This window comes from Zophobas morio, unplaced genomic scaffold, assembly GCF_036711695.1.
Source record: "Zophobas morio isolate AGI-343-1 ecotype UQ-CSIRO unplaced genomic scaffold, CSIRO_AGI_Zmor_V1 ptg000030l, whole genome shotgun sequence".
In the NCBI taxonomy this organism is placed as follows: domain Eukaryota; kingdom Metazoa; phylum Arthropoda; class Insecta; order Coleoptera; family Tenebrionidae; genus Zophobas; species Zophobas morio.
The window spans coordinates 5,922,279-5,944,192 of NW_026972135.1; the positions used below are offsets into that span (position 1 = coordinate 5,922,279).

Below are 21,914 nucleotides of genomic sequence, written 5' to 3' on the forward strand. Positions count from 1 at the left end.
ATTATTATTTTTAGTTGATAAAGATCTACATCATTCTTCCCTGTGCATAAATATTAACAAGATTTCCATTCGCTCCTCTCAAGCTTTTCAAATTGTGTACAGTTCTCAAAATAATAAATATTACTAGCGCCACTAAATCCAAAATTTACTTCTAAGAGAGTCACTTTTTGTTTACAATAATAATCCGCATATGTATCGTTAAAAATATGAGCACATTATTAAACCCCTACGTGATTTCCACATTTAAGTCAAATTTACTTTTACAAATTTTGGAGACAGATTCTAAATTATAGAAATTATTCTATTTTCAAAAACATTAAAAAAGTCATATGAAAGTGGTTTAGAATTTTAGGAGCTTAATTTTGAAATCGAGTCAATTTTCAATAAAGACATAAACCACTTCAGTCTTCCCGACTCGAAGCAAAACTGTCGTCGGCATTCTGATTTTAATTGTTAAACGATCAAAAAATGTATTTATTTTTTTTATTTACTGTACAGATTCTATGATCACAATTCCCATTGTAATGCATGAGTAATTTTTATTTAGTTTTTTACGTAGTATAATTCATTTTTAGCTTGATTGTCGAAAAATGACACATATTAGTATCTATCTTTTCTGACCGTCGCTAGTTTACTTGACTGATTGATATATTTCTCAGTATACACGTTCAAATTTGTCGCCATGGACTCAAGTTCCGACGAAGAAATCGGAAGATTAAGAGAGGAATTAGAACGTAAGCTAGAACAAAGAAGACGAAGAAAACAAGAAAAGTTGCTACACACACCACAACCCGAGGAGAATACTTCTTCTGCGTTAAAGGTATTATAAATTTGAATGGGTCAAAACTGTCCTCAAATTCATTTGGTTATTAATTTCTACTTTCAATTTACTTGTTACATTTTTACAAAGACAAGTACCTGAACTTCAATATTCAACGTAGGGAAAATAGTATAGAACTGTATTGTATTGTATTATAGTATAAAAATTAATTAAAACCATACAATTTTACAAGAGAACATATAAAACGTATTAAGAAAAATGTAAAGTTTTCCATTTTTTTGTGCACCATGTGTTCAGATCAATTTTTTTACCAGATGATGTCATCGTCTCGAAAATTTCATGTTTCTTATTCACGGTTCATTATTTCATCTCTAAGAAAAATGGTTTGAAAGTTTTGAAACTTTAGCCAGTATTTGTTGAATAATGTTAATAATTTTAACAATGTTTCTGCGAAAACACGATGATAATTTTGTTAATTAAATAATTTTTAGCGGACAGATCTAATAGGAATAGAAGACACTCCAAACAAGCAAGCTGCTCTATCTGAAGACAGTCATCAAATTAAGGGAAATACCCAAGAAAATATAGTTCCAGGGAACCCGGCTGGACAAGCAACAGATGGCGAAAGAAATAAAACTTCGTCGCATAAGGTAAATTTATTTATGATGAAATATACCTACGTTTTGGTCGTTATTTTGTACCAGAAAAAATAACTCAAACAAGACCTGTCTGCATGTATATCTGCAAAAGCATAAAAAAAACTGAGAATTATTTCAAAGTCTAATTTTTAAATGATCTACAACTATTTTCGATTTATTCACATTGTTGATTTCTTGATTTCTATTCCAGATTTTTGAAAAACGAGCAGGAACCACCGACAAGGGAAAAAAATACGAAGATTTGGTTACCGCTAAAGTCGCACTACAATTGGTAAGCGACAGTAAAATAAGAGATTTCTACATTTCTTCGAACGATAAAAATTTTGGTGATTTTGATGACGTGGTTATTGAAATTGAGACAGATAGCGGAATAAAAACAAAAGCCCTGCAATTAAAACATAGTAATGAAAAAAAAACAATTATATATAAAGCAACTGGCAGGCAAAACAGGAGACTTTAGTTTAATCAAATATTTCAAATCTGCTCAAGAGGTTCAAGGCGAAGTGCAAGAATTTATATTATTCACCACAAATACATTTAAAACTTCAGAAGAAACGAAATTTAAACTAGAAGGAGAAGAGTTTTACGTGAAGATCAGTAAAAACACAGTTTCAGGAGACGATTTCTACGTTTTAAGAATTTCTGAAAATATAAATTATTATCATACATTTCACATAGTAGAGGACGAACAGACTAAACAAAATCCTGAAAAAATTCAGCAGTACCAAACATTCTTCGAGCGCTTTCGTCTTTACACAAGCCAAGAACATTTTGAAGCTCTTACAAAATCAACAATGAATAAATTTACTGACATGTTTTGCTCTAATGAAGAAACTTTCATGAAGTACGTCTACGTCATATCAGAATGGAGTATGCGAGATGGAAAAAAAGAAAAGCTAAGCAAAAAAATGATGCAACGTGCCATCGCGCTTCGTTTGCTTTCTTCTTGGATCGAACCGTTTGTTTTTGGTTCAATCACAGACGAAATGAAACTACTTCGAGAAGCTATTTGTTTGTTCGACATCACTTTGTTGGAAAAAAAAGGCAGCAACGGAGTTAAAAAATTGTGGGGCGACTTGAACAAAAACCTTGACCTGAAGGAACTAAACAAAGTTCGATCACTTTATTCTCTTTCTTCTAATTACATAAGTAGTATCGAAAATCTGGATGCAAATTTATTGACACAGTTGCTATGGTTGATGGAGAAATGGCCACTCATTGTGAAAGAACACGAAAATATGGAGAAAGCTATTAAACTTTGTCCAGATGCAAAATTTATTATACTTGGCGAAGGAAAATATGAAGAATGGATGAAAGAAGGATTTGTCTTTCAAAACTTATCCAACTTGAAATCAAAAGGCGAATTGTATGAAAAAGTATTGCAAAATTTCACCATTTCTTTACAAGGGAAAGAAGCAATTAAATTAGTGACCGCTTTCGAAAAAAATGAAGAAATTTTTAAGCATGTTACTGTGGAAAAACTTTTAGAGATGGCAAATGGTCCATGCTATATAGATGGAAAAAAGGAAGATTTTCCCAATCTTTATATCGATAGGTATTTGTCAGTCAATATTATAAACACTGAATATTTAGAACATGTTGATCTAAAAACTGTTATCATTTTAAATTGCGAAAGTAATTCTCAACAATTGAAAATATCTAAAAAGCATACTTTAATAGACATCGAGGGTTTTTTAAGTAATACAGACCCCAAAATTTTTGACAATCCAATTTTTATAAGGAGTGAAAAAAATTGCAGTGATTCTGATTTTCAGAAAATATGTTCTAAAGCAGCACCATCCCACATTGTACACTATTTTAAATTTCTCAACGATCAAAATTTAGAATGGATTGGAAGCAAAGGATCTGTTAATGAACTGCGAAAATATAAATTACCTAATCGTTCCAAAAACGAAAAGGAAATTTGGTCTTCCCAATTCACCAACAACATAAATCTAATAACAGATGACCCAGGAATGGGCAAAAGCGAGTTAATGAAGAGTCTAAAAAACAACTGTTGTGCGAGATATTGGACCGTGATTCTGAGTGCTCAAGATGTTATGTCTTTCTTGAAAAATTCAGCAAAGTCTGAAATATCAGCAGACTTAGAACTATCCGAAGCATTCATTTTAAACGAAAAATATCGACACCTCGCTGGGCTCGATCGAGAATTTTTTAAAATGTGTTTAAAGCAACGCAACGTGGTTTATGTATGGGACGCTCTTGATGAGATTTTTACTCACTATTTAAATGGGACTTTAGATCTCATTCTTATGTTGTCACAAAAAGGTTGCATTCAATGGGTTACTGCAAGGCAACATTTGAGATCTTCTCTTGAAGAAAAATTTAATATTCTGTCAGTGAGTATTAATCAGCTCAACGAAGTCGAGCAAGAAGATTATATTAAAAAACGTCTTAACAATTTTATTGAGCCTGTAGATATGAAATCAGTTATCCACAAAATTAAATCCACGTTTGCATTTACAAAACATATAGATATATTGGGAATTCCTCTTCAAATTTTTATGCTTACGGACGTATTACTTAAAAACAAGGAAAACTATTTAAACTTATTAAACAATAAATTTCTCCTGACTGACATGTACCGGTACTTTATTGAAGGAAAATTTAAGTTTTTCTACGGAGATAAAGTGCCCGTAAACAATATTTTTTGGGAAGAAGATGTAAGGAAAAAAAAGGAAGAAAAATTGAAACAGTATGAAAAGTTGGCGCTGAAAGTAATATTTCCTGAAGATGTTTTGAAACAATTAAATATAGATTATTCGCAAAAGATAGATTCTGTTTCTGAAGATTTCGCAACTGTCGGTATCGTGACTGGTCTACAAAACGGCATTCCGCAATTTGCACATGCTTCCTTTGCCGAATATTTTGTAGCCTTATATTTTGCCAAAAATTTTGGAATGGTACGCAAGGACATATTTTTTGATCAAAGGTATAATAATGTACGCTTCTTCTTCGACATGTTAACAGGCAAAGATTCACCGGTCCACATAGCGATTTTATACAGAAATTTTGATGAAGTGGAGAACTTTGACGACGAAATAATTAAACGTAAAGATGAGTGTGGAAGAAGTGCTTTACATCTCATTTGTTCTTGGGGACGAAGATATGGGCGTTTAAATGTACAAACCGAATCTAGAGGTTATGTTATTAAGGCAAATTGGGAAATTATGAGTGGTAGTTCATTAGAAACGGAAGAATATTTTAAAGCGTTATTGTTTTTGTTAGATAAATGTGAAATATTAGAAGAAGATTTTTTACATCAAGTCACACCCTTAGCATGGGCACAAGAAAGTGAAAGTTTGGGAGCGGAACTGGAATTATTGCAATCACGCAAATTACAACTGAAAGATTCCTATAGTCGAACAGACAAAATTAATATTTTATTTTTTGTCGCTTTGCACGGATACGCAGAAGTGTTTAAAATATTATTTTCATCTTCGAGTATTTCTAATGAAGAAGTAAATTTTAGTGTTGAACTCGATGATAGTACGCCTCTTATGATAGCTTCTCGAGAGGGGCACGAAACAGTTGTAGAGTACTTGGTCAAATACGGAGCCGAAATCAATCGCGCTGATGAATATGGTGAGACACCGCTTTACTTAGCTTCCTCTGAAGGTCACGAAAAAATTGTCGAATTCCTGGTTGAATGCGGAGCAAAAATTAATCCAGCTAATACATATGAGAACACATTGTTGTACGCAGCTTGCTCGAAAGGTCACGAAAAAATTGTCGAATGCCTGGTGAAATGCGGAGCCGAAATCAATCACGCTGATAAATATCGTGGTAGGACACCGCTTTACGCAGCTTCCTCTCAAGGTCACGAAAAAATTGTCGAATTCCTGGTGAAATGCGGAGCCGAAATCAATCGCGCTAATAATGATGGTGAGACACCGCTTTACGCAGCTTCCTCTCAAGGTCACGAAAAAATTGTCGAATGCCTGGTGAAATGCGGAGCCGAAGTCAATCGCGCTAATATTTATGGTTGGACACCGCTTTACGCAGCTTCCTCTCGAGGTCACGAAAAAATTGTCGAATTCCTGGTGAAATGCGGAGCCGAAATCAATAGCCCTGATAAACATGGTCGGACACCGCTTTACGCAGCTTCCTCTCAAGGTCACGAAAAAATTGTCGAATTCCTGGTTGAATGCGGAGCAAAAATTAATCCAGCTAATACATATGAGAACACATTGCTTTACGCAGCTTCCTTTCAAGGTCACGAAAAAATTGTCAAATGCCTGGTGAAATGCGGAGCCGAAGTCAATCGCGCTAATATTTATGGTTGGACACCGCTTTACGCAGCTTCCTCTCGAGGTCACGAAAAAATTGTCGAATTCCTGGTGAAATGCGGAGCCGCAATCAATCGCGCTGATGAAGATGGTCGGACACCGCTTTACGAAGCTTCCTCTCGAGGTCACGAAAAAATTGTCGAATGCCTGGTGAAATGCGGAGCCGAAATCAATAGCCCTGATAAACATGGTCGGACACCGCTTTACGCAGCTTCCTCTCAAGGTCACGAAAAAATTGTCGAATTCCTGGTTGAATGCGGAGCAAAAATTAATCCAGCTAATACATATGAGAACACATTGCTTTACGCAGCTTCCTCTCAAGGTCACGAAAAAATTGTCCAATGCCTGGTGAAATGCGGAGCCGAAATCAATCGCGCTGATAAAGATGGTCGGACACCGCTTTACGCAGCTTCCTCTCAAGGTCACGAAAAAATTGTCGAATTCCTGGTTGAATGCGGAGCAAAAATTAATCCAGCTAATACATATGAGAACACATTGCTTTACGCAGCTTCCTTTCAAGGTCACGAAAAAATTGTCGAATGCCTGGTGAAATGCGGAGCCGAAATCAATCGCGCTGATAATTATTATGGTCAGACACCGCTTTACGCAGCTTCCTTTCGAGGTCACGAAAAAATTGTCGAATGCCTGGTGAAATGCGGAGCCGAAATAAATCGCTCTAATAAATATGATCAGACACCGCTTCACGCAGCTTCCTCTCGAGGTCACGAAAAAATTGTCGAATGCCTGGTGAAATGCGGAGCCGAAATCAATCGCTTTAATAAATATGGTCAGACACCGCTTCACGCAGCTTCCTTTCGAGGTCACGAAAAAATTGTCGAATGCCTGGTGAAATGCGGAGCCGAAATCAATCGCGCTGATGAAGATGGTCGGACACCGCTTTACGAAGCTTCCTCTCGAGGTCACGAAAAAATTGTCGAATGCCTGGTGAAATGCGGAGCCGAAATAAATCGCTCTAATAAATATGATCAGACACCGCTTCACGCAGCTTCCTCTCGAGGTCACGAAAAAATTGTCGAATGCCTGGTGAAATGCGGAGCCGAAATAAATCGCTCTAATAAATATGATCAGACACCGCTTCACGCAGCTTCCTCTCAAGGTCACGAAAAAATTGTCGAATGCCTGGTGAAATGCGGAGCCGAAATCAATCGCGCTGATAAAGATGGTGAGACACCGCTTTACGAAGCTTCCTCTCGAGGTCACGAAAAAATTGTCGAATGCCTGGTGAAATGCGGAGCCGAAATCAATCGCGCTGATAATTATTATGGTCAGACACCGCTTTACGCAGCTTCCTTTCGAGGTCACGAAAAAATTGTCGAATGCCTGGTGAAATGCGGAGCCGAAATAAATCGCTCTAATAAATATGATCAGACACCGCTTCACGCAGCTTCCTCTCGAGGTCACGAAAAAATTGTCGAATGCCTGGTGAAATGCGGAGCCGAAATCAATCGCTTTAATAAATATGGTCAGACACCGCTTCACGCAGCTTCCTTTCGAGGTCACGAAAAAATTGTCGAATGCCTGGTGAAATGCGGAGCCGAAATCAATCGCGCTGATGAAGATGGTCGGACACCGCTTTACGAAGCTTCCTCTCGAGGTCACGAAAAAATTGTCGAATGCCTGGTGAAATGCGGAGCCGAAATAAATCGCTCTAATAAATATGATCAGACACCGCTTCACGCAGCTTCCTCTCGAGGTCACGAAAAAATTGTCGAATGCCTGGTGAAATGCGGAGCCGAAATAAATCGCTCTAATAAATATGATCAGACACCGCTTCACGCAGCTTCCTCTCAAGGTCACGAAAAAATTGTCGAATGCCTGGTGAAATGCGGAGCCGAAATCAATCGCGCTGATAAAGATGGTGAGACACCGCTTTACGAAGCTTCCTCTCGAGGTCACGAAAAAATTGTCGAATGCCTGGTGAAATGCGGAGCCGAAATCAATCGCGCTAATAATGATGGTGAGACACCGCTTTACGCAGCTTCCTCTCGAGGTCGCGAAAAAATTGTCGAATGCCTGGTGAAATGCGGAGCAAAAATTAATCCAGCTGATACATATGAGAACACATTATTGTACGCAGCTTGCTTGAAAGGTCAAAAAAAAATTGTCGAATTCCTGGTGAAATGCGGAGCCGAAATCAATCGCGCTGATAAAGATGGTGAGACACCGCTTTACTCAGCTTCCTCTCAAGGTCACGAAAAAATTGTCGAATTCCTGGTTGAATGCGGAGCAAAAATTAATCCAGCTAATACATATGAGAACACATTGCTTTACGCAGCTTCCTTTCAAGGTCACGAAAAAATTGTCGAATGCCTGGTGAAATGCGGAGCCGAAATCAATCGCGCTGATAATTATTATGGTCAGACACCGCTTTACGCAGCTTCCTTTCGAGGTCACGAAAAAATTGTCGAATGCCTGGTGAAATGCGGAGCCGAAATCAATCGCGCTGATGAAGATGGTCGGACACCGCTTTACGCAGCTTCCTCTCCAGGTCACGAAAAAATTGTCGAATGCCTGGTGAAATGCGGAGCCGAAATCAATCGCTTTAATAAATATGGTCAGACACCGCTTCACGCAGCTTCCTTTCGAGGTCACGAAAAAATTGTCGAATGCCTGGTGAAATGCGGAGCCGAAATCAATCGCGCTGATAAATATGGTCAGACACCGCTTTACGCAGCTTCCTCTCATGGTCACGAAAACATTGTCGAATGCCTGGTGAAATGCGGAGCCGAAATAAATCGCTCTAATAAATATGATCAGACACCGCTTCACGCAACTTCCTCTCGAGGTCACGAAAAAATTGTCGAATGCCTGGTGAAATGCGGAGCCGAAATCAATCGCTTTAATAAATATGGTCAGACACCGCTTCACGCAGCTTCCTTTCGAGGTCACGAAAAAATTGTCGAATGCCTGGTGAAATGCGGAGCCGAAATCAATCGCGCTGATGAAGATGGTCGGACACCGCTTTACGCAGCTTCCTCTCAAGGTCACGAAAAAATTGTCGAATGCCTGGTGAAATGCGGAGCCGAAATCAATCGCGCTAATAATGATGGTGAGACACCGCTTTACGCAGCTTCCTCTCGAGGTCGCGAAAAAATTGTCGAATGCCTGGTGAAATGCGGAGCAAAAATTAATCCAGCTGATACATATGAGAACACATTGTTGTACGCAGCTTGCTCGAAAGGTCACGAAAAAATTGTCGAATGCCTGGTGAAATGCGGAGCCGAAATCAATCGCGCTAATAATGATGGTGAGACACCGCTTTACGCAGCTTCCTCTCAAGGTCACGAAAAAATTGTCCAGTGCCTGGTGAAATGCGGAGCCGAAATCAATCGCGCTGATGAAGATGGTGAGACACCGCTTTACGAAGCTTCCTCTCGAGGTCGCGAAAAAATTGTCGAATGCCTGGTGAAATGCGGAGCCGAAATCAATAGCCCTGATAAACATGGTCGGACACCGCTTTACGCAGCTTCCTCTCAAGGTCACGAAAAAATTGTCGAATTCCTGGTTGAATGCGGAGCAAAAATTAATCCAGCTAATACATATGAGAACACATTGCTTTACGCAGCTTCCTTTCAAGGTCACGAAAAAATTGTCGAATGCCTGGTGAAATGCGGAGCCGAAATCAATCGCGCTGATAATTATTATGGTCAGACACCGCTTTACGCAGCTTCCTTTCGAGGTCACGAAAAAATTGTCGAATGCCTGGTGAGATGCGGGGCCGAAATCAATCGCTTTAATAAATATGGTCAGACATCGCTTCACGCAGCTTCCTCTCATGGTCACGAAAACATTGTCGAATGCCTGGTGAAATGCGGAGCCGAAATAAATCGCTCTAATAAATATGATCAGACACCGCTTCACGCAGCTTCCTCTCGAGGTCACGAAAAAATTGTCGAATGCCTGGTGAAATGCGGAGCCGAAATCAATCGCGCTGATGAAGATGGTCGGACACCGCTTTACGAAGCTTCCTCTCGAGGTCACGAAAAAATTGTCGAATGCCTGGTGAAATGCGGAGCCGAAATAAATCGCTCTAATAAATATGATCAGACACCGCTTCACGCAGCTTCCTCTCGAGGTCACGAAAAAATTGTCGAATGCCTGGTGAAATGCGGAGCCGAAATCAATCGCTTTAATAAATATGGTCAGACACCGCTTCACGCAGCTTCCTTTCGAGGTCACGAAAAAATTGTCGAATGCCTGGTGAAATGCGGCGCCGAAATCAATAGCCCTGATAAATATGGTGGGACACCGCTTTACGCAGCTTCCTCTCGAGGTCGCGAAAAAATTGTCGAATGCCTGGTGAAATGCGGAGCAAAAATTAATCCAGCTGATACATATGAGAACACATTGTTGTACGCAGCTTGCTCGAAAGGTCACGAAAAAATTGTCGAATGCCTGGTGAAATGCGGACCCGAAATCAATCGCGCTAATAATGATGGTGAGACACCGCTTTACGCAGCTTGCTCTCAAGGTCACGAAAAAATTGTCGAATGCCTGGTGAAATGCGGAGCCGAAATCAATCGCGCTAATAAATATGATCAGACACCGCTTCACGCAGCTTCCTCTCGAGGTCACGAAAAAATTGTCCAATGCCTGGTGAAATGCGGAGCCGAAATCAATCGCGCTAATAAATATGATCAGACACCGCTTCACGCAGCTTCCTCTCGAGGTCGCGAAAAAATTGTCCAATGCCTGGTGAAATGCGGAGCCGAAATCAATCGCGCTAATAAATATGATCAGACACCGCTTCACGCAGCTTCCTCTCGAGGTCACGAAAAAATGGTCGAATGCCTGGTGAAATGCGGAGCCGAAATCAATCGCTCTAATAAATATGGTCAGACACCGCTTTACGCAGCTTCCTCTCAAGGTCACAGAAAAATTGTCGAATACTTAGTAAAATGTGGAGCAAAACCTTTCGTTTAATAAAATGAATAATGATGGTTCAACTCGAATAGTCACCAAAAATCCGTCGAATGATTAGTTCAACGGCGATCCATAGCTCCTCTACGCCGGGCCAGACTTTTAATATTTTTCCGGAAATCGTCATTGAAACAGCATTTCCTTGCGACATTAGGCGCAGGAAAATTGGATTTCCCTGACTAGTACTGTAAAAACTACAAAAATGACGCAAAATAATTAGTTATTTAAACAAGAAAAATGTATTCAAAATTTCGTAAATTACACTATTTACTGATATTAACATTAATTGTAGAATTCGATATATTTGCAATGTTAATTCCAGACAGAGATTTATGATCAAGTTTAACCTTTTTATCAAAAATTTCAGTCGAGATTTCGGTGCAACAGATTTCAGATGAATCACTACTTGTAGAGGGACAGAAATACGTCTTCCGTTAGCGAAGTAACATTTTTAAGCCTGCGGCAATCTTCAAAGATTTGGAACTGCTTTTCATACCGCTCCTTAGATTTCGACGGTAACAATTCTTCTGTAGTAGCAGCAGCGGCTGCTTTGCTTAGGTCAAAAGGAACATCCTCACCAGTGTTTTCGCTTGTATTCATAATTAATTAATGAAATAAACACACAGCTCTGACGTACGCACAAAATTTTATAATTGTTTTGTTTGTAACCATCGTTTTCAAGAAATTGACAAACTAGATTTTTGCGCAATTAATTAAAAAACTTGTTGGAAAATCTCGATTTTTAGCGATTTATTGCGATTTCCGGAAAAATTTAATACAAAACTCGTCAGTAAAATGTCTTATTTGACTCGGAGCTTTAAAATACTCGGCACAAAGTGCCTCGTATTTCAACATAGCTCCTCTTCAGTAATGAGACATTTTCCTGACTTTTATGTAAATATCTATTATTACCATGCGCCGCCTCATTTTTTTATTGTTATTTTGTTGATCATATCAGGGACGGTAATTTTGCTCTATCTATTAAAAACAATGTTACCTTTACCTTTGAGAGATATTATTACATAGTTTAATTATAGGATTTATATTAAAAAAAATTGAATTGAAAAAAACTGAATTTGTTCGACCGTATTTCAGCAGCGAGATATGTCCTGTCTGATACCTTGGACCAATTTTACCTACTTTGTTAAAATTAAAATTTGAGTCTACATTATTTTTGGTAATACAGTGTTTTTCTTTATTTGTCGAATATGTTTCACTATTTGACACATTTTTCCCGTATTTGCCTTTTTGATATCAAATGCCCAAAGTAATTCTCTTTGTCAAAATTCTTTCAATTTGTCGCAAGGCCCAAGGATAAGTAATTTATTTTAAAAAATATGTCAATCTGTAATCATGAAATACCTATAACAAATTATTTAAGTTCAAAATTTCATTTCTGTTGAGGTAATCCCCACAAATTATTGCGTCAAAAGTATTGTGAACTTGGATATTGCATATTTAATTCGTCTTCTCGTCTAGGATGACTTCTTTTGATAATCACTTTCCACTGATTAAACAGTTTCCCAATTAGGTTTGATCTGTAGATTTCAAAGGGGGCTGCACAAGTCATTACCACTCTTCAACTAAGTTTTGACCTACTGGGTTAAGAAAAGTCCTGTATCGAGGTAGAATTACAGAAAAAACTCCATGGGTTTGTATCAATTGTTGAATTTCTTCAGTTCTGTGAAATCTTACATTGTTCATTGAAATATGTCCTTGCGCCCCTAATCTTATCTTCTTGTAAGTGATTCAATAAGGTTTTAAAAAATAATAATCGACTAATTACGACCTGTCAGCTGACCTTTAACTTTGTTTGCGCTTCGGTTACTTGGTGATCTTCCGTAAGAGTTAAAACACAGTGTTGATCAACCCAATTGTATATTTGTTCTTTCTGTTGATTGGTTTACTTTTACGTGCGCTGCATAGCATTTTCTTTCTCCATTTGATTGGTCGAGTAAATTTCTAACAGTGTTTGGTTGGATATTATTGTACACATTGGCTGATGTGCGACTAAATTGTTTTGTTAAAGATAAGAAACTGTTTTGACAGAAGGTAAAGCAATTTGAGAAACATATCGCACCATTTAATAAGAGTAGGAAATAAATTTGACAATTAGTGGAACACAATTGATGAAAGACCAAAATCAAAAGAAAAACACTATTTTATGATGTACATCTTTGTATATCTACATACCTATATCCTTCATCTGTTTTCAGATATTGTAATGATTTGTATTGCTTATTAATTAATTAATTAATTAATTAATTAATTTATCTATTCTTATATTTAAACCTATTTTTGAGATTCACAAAATTTTCACATCTATGGAAAACATAGCCACAAACTAAATAAGTCACTTTCTTTTATGGCTACATATTTCAATTCAATAAACTAATTTGACATGACGACTTCTTTTATAGTTATTTTGTTTATAGTTTTTTCTGAAGTACCATTTCCGGATTTTTTAACTAGCATGAAATTTATTTTATTCTATTCAAACAAAATTTGAACTTTCGATAAATTATTTTGATACTATTCCAAATTTTAATTAATTGACGACCACATAAATGCAAACTCGATCAGTCAATATTTTACGAAAATTTTTCAAGTATATTTTCGGGCAAACTCAGCTAAGCTTCAACTTTTACTTTAGGTGAGTCATCAACGAAATATATTTGGCGTTATGTAACTATGAATTTCAGTACACATTTTTTTCGTGAAGCCTTCACAACAATACGAAGAGAACTGCAGCAAAAACTGGCGTACGTCCTACTATCAAACTTTAAAAAAATACAAACAAAACACATAAACTAAGGTAACTAAAAATATTTTAAAATTAACTTTATAAATGTGGTTTAACATTTCAGTACAGGTGTTTCCATAGTTTTAAAAAAAATTGGAACCAAAACTTCTGTTATTCATCAAGAACTAATATTGGAACAATGTTTTGAAACATACTTCCGCTTCAAAAAGAGGTAAATTTCCCTACCAAAGTACTTAGTTTTATTTATCACATTTTGCATTATAGACATTTCCTGCCTGCCAAAACAACGAATTGAAAAACAGCAACTGGTGTTTTAATTTCGTGTCACAACAAAATATATCTTAGGTGGAATCAGGTTTCTAACCTCAAGTTTTAACAAATGGGTTTAATGCCGCTAACTGACCTGGACAATATCAACAGAAGAGCGTTTTAAGGTAACTTTTATTACTTTAAAATTTCCCAATATCACAAAATATTTAAAATTTCAGCAAAACACAGGCTAAACGAATTCCAAACCAGAGATATTAAGCGAAATTCCTGCACCATCAGCCGGAACTTCATCTTGTCATCGTAGGAGCTACAATTTGTCCATACATTCCGAAATCACTGCATAGAAAACAGTATGGTGCGATAAAAAATCATCTTAATCAATGTCATATTATTTACATGGCCAAATCGTTCACAGGTAACATCATTTAACATATTAATAACCCATTCACTTTGATTGAGACAGTTTTCCATCGCACAACTAATTCTAGTTCTAATATGTAATGTGATAATAATTTTATTATTTGCAAGGAGTGTTGTAAATGGTTGCTCCAATGTATAATTTATTTCGTCTGTGTGTGTCTTTTTTGTCAAGATCGCTCAACGGACGCAGCATTCATTTCTAACAAATGGCAACGCTGATTCACTGTTCACGCATTCAGGACGCGTTTTTGTATTTGCATCTGCTCGGCGCTTAGAGTACAAAATATTCAAAAATTTTGAAATGTAAAGTGCCATGATACCTTTTAACTACTTATGCTCAGAATTAGCAAGAAACGACGTCAAGGCTGTTTTCCATCGTCGAATATTTTTCTCACTATATAGATCCACTCAGGTTGCATAACTAAAATGAACATTTTGTACCAAACCGTGGTTCTCTTGGAGCGTCGATGCGGCTTGTGGTTTAAGTTTGTTCATAGTGTTTTAAACATTTCACAACGATTTTCCAAAAACATCCTCTTTTGACAAACTGACAAAGTTTGTTTCAGAGAAGAAGCGGGAAATTTACTGTGACCAAATACTGAAAATGTTACAAGCATAGCAACTACGAAACTTTTTTTTTTCTTGAAAATTGGTACACAGATGAAAAAACACTTAACAAAACCAAAGCACATAATTGAAGCAGGTTTCCTCTTGGGAATAGTTGTTAATAGAAAGTGTAAAAATCTGAATTGGAACAAAAATACCGAAGACGGACTGCAACCTTGTCGTATATTCTGACTTAATTATAGCTTTTTCAGTTTATTAAAAAAAGTATCATGACATGTGAGGGATATTTTTACTTTGTAGTTGAGATATGTACATATATTGTAGTTTATAAGTTTATTACTAGTAACATAACTGTGATTACTCCAACTAATAAGGACTTCAACAAACCTATGTATCTAAAGAGTGTAATCAATCAGTTCCTATGTTGTAAATAAGTATGAAAATAATGAATTAATGTGTACATATGTTGAAATAGATTGTTGTTTGTTATCAAACATTAGAATAAAATACATTTTTTGGAATTTTTAATTAAATTGGTTTTTATTTTCTTTTATAACATGAACGAAAATTGTTCTTTTAACAAATAAAATATTGTGGACCCACTGGGACAAAAGTTTTGTTGAAATTTTGTTAAGTTTAACAAGATTTTTCTTACTGTACAGAAAGAGATGAAGAGAACGAGACAGTGTATCAACGAACAGGTAGAATAGAATAATCAACAGAAAGAATTTTAAGAAAAGAAGACGAACACCCGAATACGAATAATGAAAATTTTTATCAAAAAGGGTGTTTAGGACATATTGGAGAGTGTTATAAACAGGGAAGAGATTAGGGATGAGCTGCAATTTTTCAACAGGTAATTTGTAATGTTCAAAAATTCTTAGGTCAGAATAATATAAATCGACCTCTTTTATATTGTAGGCCGGTCATCCGGTTTTAACCCGAAACTGGTATCAATTAAATAAGTAAGGAATACTGGACAAAAAGTGTTTCTTTTATTCAAAATGAAAAAATAAATTATGTTTTTTTAGAACAGCGGCTACAGCTAGCCCATTCCTCTCCACTACGTGACCTTTTGTAGGTGTCTCCACACTCCACATCCACAGTACAGACACTCTGTGCTACCATTGTTTAAGTATATACTTAAACAATCGTCTTACCTTCGTTATTCTCTTCCTCTTCAGAGCCTGTCTGAGGTGTCAACAGGTTATGCTTACCTTTTTTTACTGTTACCTTATCTTTTTTTTTTCAAATAAATCTCATCAGATTTTTTCCCGCGACTTGCTTTTTTTTATTAATTTTTTTGTTCATTTTTTTTTGTTTTCATTTTTCTTTATATGGTGTGTGTTAATTCCATATCAGATTGGGATGCGTTGTCTTGTCGTTCACATGTTTTTTTGCCTCCGGTCGGCAGTGGCGAAATCGCGTACAAACTGAACTGTTTTTTTTTTATCGACTCAAAGGGTGAGAAATGTCTTCTGCAAGTTTCCATTTTTATACGGACATTTTGGAACGCGGCTTTTGATTATGAAATTACCCCTTAATACTGGAAATATTACATGCTGAATATGACACACACCATAAGAGCCAAACGTGGCGACTCGCCTTAAATTGAACCGGTCCAATTTGAGATGCCAAACCAGGTTCAAATTAGGCACCTTTACCAATTTTCTGTCCATTTAACCTCCACAATTTACCTCAGTACTTAACAACTTTATTTTATTGTAAGATACTTTAAAATACAAACATGTAGGAAAATTCAAAAGTACTTAACTACTTACCCTATAAACACAACAAGTTATCACTCTACAAACAAACTAGAATTATAACATGATGAAGTGGAGAAATGTTTAGGTTTTTGAAATGCCAAAATTAACTAAAATGGAAACGACGCGTTTAAGTACTGCAAGGACTGTTTCCACACTTCTATACATAACATTTTGCGAAAAGTACCGGCGCAGAACTTTTTGGATTAACGACCAATAAAGAATTGAGTACGACAAATTGATGAATAAGGTAAAAAATGCATAAAACAAATATTTATTTCTATTTCCATCCCTATATCTGCATCAAGCAAAGTTATCTCTTGGAGTGCAATTTATCCAGTACTCGAATGAGATCCCCATAAAATAACTCCTCACTGTCTTCAGAAAAAAAGTAATCGTTGTGACCAAACTTCAACTTCTTGGTGTTAGTTCCACTTGGTACCCGAAAATATTCTTTTTCGCTGCAGTACAAAGAAACTAATAAAACTTTGCTGTATATTCGACTCGATAGTTTATCACTGAGATTCTCAATACGTTGACGATTTTCTGCATAACAAAGAATAAGCTGCCACTAGAAGAAAATTAAAAGGGAGAAACTTACACTCAGTGCAGGTGATAATTGGAAAAGTATTTTCATATAGAAAACGGGTTCGAAATATACAATGGGAGGCAGACCGACCACACCTCTCAGAATTTTTTGGGCTTCTTTAGGATACTCAGAAGCGTACATAAAAGCCAAAGTAACCCCTCTAGAGTGACCAATGTAAAGATTAGAACCTGATTTATAAGTTGCTGCATAGCAACTGTACTTAAAATTGCTGAGATTCCTTTAGTTGCAACAGTATCAAGGCTGAAACCATCAGTTAGAAATGTTATTTAATTATTTTGAACTCACATACCTACCTGTTGGCCCAAAATTTGAGTTCTGACATTTTGCACTTAACATGGGTGGTGTAACCGCTATCTCTCTGATTCATCAACCAGCATTGACCAAAACGAAAGCTACAATACTGTGAGTGTTGTATTGAGGAAGTAATCAAAGCAACGCACTATACCGAGAGATCTGTTTTCCCTCCATGTCCATACTTCCGAGTTAACCTGAATACCATGTTCTAAGATAATGGGTTGTTTTTTCTTTCTATCGTCGTGAATTTTTGATGGTATACGAAAAGCCAGCGATCAGTGTTGGGCAGTATCTAGGTACTTGTATCTAAATAAAGTATCTAGATACATTTTTGGGTATCTAGTATCTATATCTAGATAAAATCGAATTTAAGTACAAAATATCTGTATCTAGATACAAAATTAATGGCGTAGATACAGATACATTTTTTTATTTCACTTTTTTTTTTAGTAGTTATTAGTTGAGTTATACTAGTAGTAATTTTTGATACTTCATGTTGGTGATTTTGGTCACATAAACAAAAATAGAGGTAAGAGGTCCACTAAATTTTAAATACCATCATTTCCTACATTGTAGCCTTCAGTATTTATACATCTTTAAATATAATCCTGAGAGGTAATAAATCTAAGCCATGGTAAAATGGTATTTTAAAAACCATAAACAACAATTCACTATTCACTACCTTTTATGCATATCGGGGCAATGCATTTTATCTGTGTACCTGAGCAACCCGAGTCTGGTAGGCCTGCTGGTTGTATTTGTGTTATTAAATAAGAGTAATTTTAATATTAAAAATTTTGTTTAAGGTATGTTATTATTTTTAGAAAATAATAATTGCGTGTTACATAATGATTAATTCTTTCAATTAACACAAATTAGTTCTGTCATCGACTAATCGAATGTTCAATACATACATTTCTTTCGCATAAATCGCATATTTGTTACTGTTTTATATCTTTATTTTTCAGACAAATGTAGCATCTTTTCCTGTTGCCACATGTGTCATTTCTTCACTTTTTCATTGTTGGACCTAACGCGAGACGGGCTTGGTAGGTCCGTTTTGCCCTAGAATGTGCCGATTATGTTTAAGTGGGCAACAAAATTAATATTTTTACAACCCTCGGTAGAATAATTAATCGTGACATGTTCTCAGAAATCGTGAAACGAGATTAAAATAAAATGAGTTTCAACAAAAATCTGAAAATTTAAAGTTGCACTCTGGTGATTCCGGCCTGCCAGGCAGCCTTTGATCCTAAAAGGGGTTTATATACCTTTCTAAGAAATTGTACTTATATATTTTGCCTTAAAGGGAACCAGCAATTCTTCCTAAAATGTATATACCTGCCGCCCCGGGATAGACGATTACCGGACATGGTCATAAAAACATCGTAAGCCGATATTGAAGAATAATAATTTATGACAGGTTGCCGACAACAGACCTTCAGCACAGAATAATCATTTCCCGTATTCTTTTGAAATATTAATTTTAATGCTGGAGATAATTATTAGATATACTCAAACACAATTTGTACACTGTAGTATTGGAATAAAAACAAAAAAAAAATATTCTTTTTAAGCGTACGTAATAAATATTGCACAATTTGCGACACATCAAACAGCGAAGCGACGGTCTATTTGCAGGAAAAAAGAAAAGTCTTGAAGAACTATGCTACAGTAAAATGTTTATTTTTTAAATTTAATACCACAATCCCTTCTTCTGCACCTGTGGAACGGGTGTTTAGTAGCAGAAACCAAATTATGACAGCAAGAAGAAATAATTTACAAACAACGGAGTTCAAACGCATAATTTTATATTCACTTATTTTTTGGTAATGATAATCCACTAATTAATGCATACTATTACATTCCAAGGCAATAACTATAGAAATATACTAGCATCTATAAAAGTCTTCTATCTAACCTAAGCAGTTATTTTGTCATTAGTTATTTTACGAAAACCTAGACAATTTACACTTAATCACACCCATCTATAAAAAGTTTAGTTTCTAGATTATTGAAAATATCATCAAGGACTCTCTCCAGATGTGGATTTCTCTCTAATTCCATTTTTTTCACCTCTTCGAGAATTCCATATTTCAAATCCTCCAGAAACTCTCGACTGTGCTCAAAACTTCCGAAACTCTCCATTATGTCTACAAAAAGCTTCTTACTTTCCAAGTCTAGCGGCCTTTTTTTCAACAAATCTGAAAAGACGAATTAAAACAACTTGATCAAACATTATGTGCAAAAAATACTTATAAGGCGATGATCTTCCGGATGGCTTTGAATAGCATGAATTATCGGATATCTGAATTTTTCTTCATCTAGGTCGTCACAGAAGATCCGAACTGTTGCCCACTGTGAAACTACATTTAAATCAAATGTAAAATGTCTAATTTCCTTACCTTAGGATTGTGCAGATTTATATAGTCGTCATATACCTGAATGAAGTAACCCATTTTGTCCAAAAATTCGTGACTGAAATTGATTTTTTTGGTCTTGGCAAACATTTCTAACAATCGAACTCCCCACATAAAGGTGCAGGAAGATTCTAAAACAGAAACATATTATGGTGATTAAAATTAAAGAAAAAGCTGATGTTTAACTGACTGCCGTGAACCACCACCCTGGAATCGTCAAAAGTAGGACATGTTTCAGTGTCCCTATAGTATATTTCCACCCCTTGCCCTGTCATAAGGTTGAGACCTACTCTAATGAAGCCACCAACGAGGGGTTCTAAATAAGAATATTTGTAAACAAATCTATAGGTATCATTATATATTTTTACAACTAGACAACACCTCACTATCTCCCAGATGATAAATCATGTTTTGAAAGAGCAAAATAGCCTTATGTATGGTAGCTTGCACCGTTAACGGGACTCCATAAACCATATGGGCGGCGGGGATTCCTTGTCGAAGTTTTGTTAAATCTTCAATTTCATCTAAACTGTAAACGTATAAAACAGAAGAAAATTTAAATAAATATTTGTGTAACCAGAGCATATTTACATAAGAGCCACATTATAAATTGTATCTCCAATATCACCATAGACGTGTTGCAAGTCTTTGGGGCACTTAATCCAATAGTTACAAGCACGCGCCACAGTCTTCTCATGATGTTACGAAATTCCGGCCCAGGTTGTGTAACGTGTATACTTAATAGGTGCCAATAAAATCTGCGTTCAGAAAAATAACCACGATTTTTAGTTTCGTGTTCAAATTACCTCTTCATCTTTGGGCTGTATCTTCAATGAAGTTCTTGCTGACACATATATTACATTTGATGTGTTAGTGTTATCTTTATATATAGCAAACGAAGATATAAAAAGTAGTGATTTTGTAAAGTGGTTTTATATAAAATGATGTTCTTAATAACAGTCATATTCCTAATTTCATCATTTATGTGATTTATAATTACCAATAGGTAATTATGAAATGTACACTTGCAAGCAAAAGTTTTGATCGTCTTGGTAATACAGGCCGTTTAATTTAGAATTACACAACAAAATTATGAATAACAACAAAACGAATCTTTTTTATATCGTCAAGACGATAGCAATAATAATCAATAATATTAACGTTTATTTTTTTATAAATAATTTGCGAGAAGGTTGATTCCTTTTTACTTTTCCGAGTAAAATAATATTATGATACACATTGCTAAATTTTTTTTTAATGTGATTGGTAACAATTATAACCTGGCTTAAAAAAAATAACTAGTTACAAAAAAGACTAATGAACATGTTTACCAACATTGATCATGTAGAACTATAAACACACTGTAGTTAGTAATTCAAGGTGATTGATATAATATTTTCCTTGAGAATTTTTATTTTTAAGAGTAAAAATAGTGAGAACTGTTTACGATTTACGAAAAAAGTATTAAATAGCATTAGTATTGTACCATGAAGTTGCTATTTTAACCTTATATTTAAATTAAACACAATTTAACATTAAAATTAAATAAATCCGTCCCAAGTAAAGTACACAGTGATACAAGACAGCGAACAAGAACTTTCCAAAGTAATTTCGTTAATTTTGATAACCAGTTAAATCCAGATAATTATAAAATGTCAGTCAAACATACGAGTTTTTAGATGGTTGCAACTTTTTAATAAATTCGAAAAATATTGATAGAGATTATCGCAAAACGATGGACGGAATAAAATATGTGTGGTGGTAATGGGGAACGCACCATATCATTCAGTGCACTTCTGAGAAAATAAAGGGTGGGTGGGCGGAACTAGTAGTTGCTAACCTAAAATTGATTTTGCCCGTATTAATTTTGTAAAAATTTACTTATCAAAAACATGTTCCCTAGAATATGTCAAAAGAGTATCTACAGTGAAATATTCGTTTTTTTGATTAAGTTGCCAAATTTGTCGTTGCAGGTCTTTCCGAAACATTAATTTATAAATAAATCCGTTGGTTTTCGCTTGCCAAATAGTGATGTTTTTTGAAATTTTGGTCCCCTGTTGATAAAATTTTCGCCACAGTTGATGTTCCCACCTATGAGAAAAAAAATTAAAA

The 21,914-nt window shown here is 35.7% G+C and overlaps 2 protein-coding genes across 9 annotated transcripts in view; one reads left to right on the top strand and one right to left on the bottom strand.

Annotated features, from left to right (window-relative positions):
• LOC135138737 (uncharacterized) overlaps positions 1-21,914 on the top strand; it is a 254,941-nt gene that overhangs the window by 158,935 nt on the left and 74,092 nt on the right. For 5 of the 8 annotated variants that reach the window (XM_064068725.1, XM_064068724.1, XM_064068723.1 and 2 more), the window contains 5 exons: positions 5,179-13,344; positions 13,394-13,506; positions 13,559-13,666; positions 13,720-13,889; positions 13,944-15,245. In XM_064068725.1, coding sequence (XP_063924795.1) covers positions 5,179-10,694 — 5,516 coding nt within the window. In that variant the 3' untranslated portion in view covers positions 10,695-13,344; positions 13,394-13,506; positions 13,559-13,666; positions 13,720-13,889; positions 13,944-15,245. Of the gene's footprint in view, positions 1-1,766; positions 13,345-13,393; positions 13,507-13,558; positions 13,667-13,719; positions 13,890-13,943; positions 15,246-21,914 lie in introns of those variants that run through there. The other 3 variants (XM_064068729.1, XM_064068730.1, XM_064068726.1) reach the window with 3 other exon arrangements.
• On the bottom strand, positions 19,357-20,616 carry LOC135138435 (terpene synthase-like). The gene is made up of 7 exons (XM_064068408.1): positions 20,609-20,616; positions 20,394-20,560; positions 20,189-20,326; positions 19,993-20,118; positions 19,788-19,933; positions 19,638-19,740; positions 19,357-19,586 (listed from the first exon to the last, which is right to left on the bottom strand). Exons 1-7 carry the CDS (start codon positions 20,614-20,616, stop codon positions 19,357-19,359), a joined length of 918 nt encoding a protein of 305 aa, XP_063924478.1.

Coding starts and splice junctions, on each gene's coding strand:
- LOC135138435 (XM_064068408.1), bottom strand. Junction 20,327..20,393: donor ATTTATAATGTGGCTCTTAT/GTAAATATGCTC, acceptor TTTACAGTTTAG/ATGAAATTGAAGATTTAACA. Junction 19,741..19,787: donor TAAATCTGCACAATCCTAAG/GTAAGGAAATTA, acceptor GTAGTTTCACAG/TGGGCAACAGTTCGGATCTT.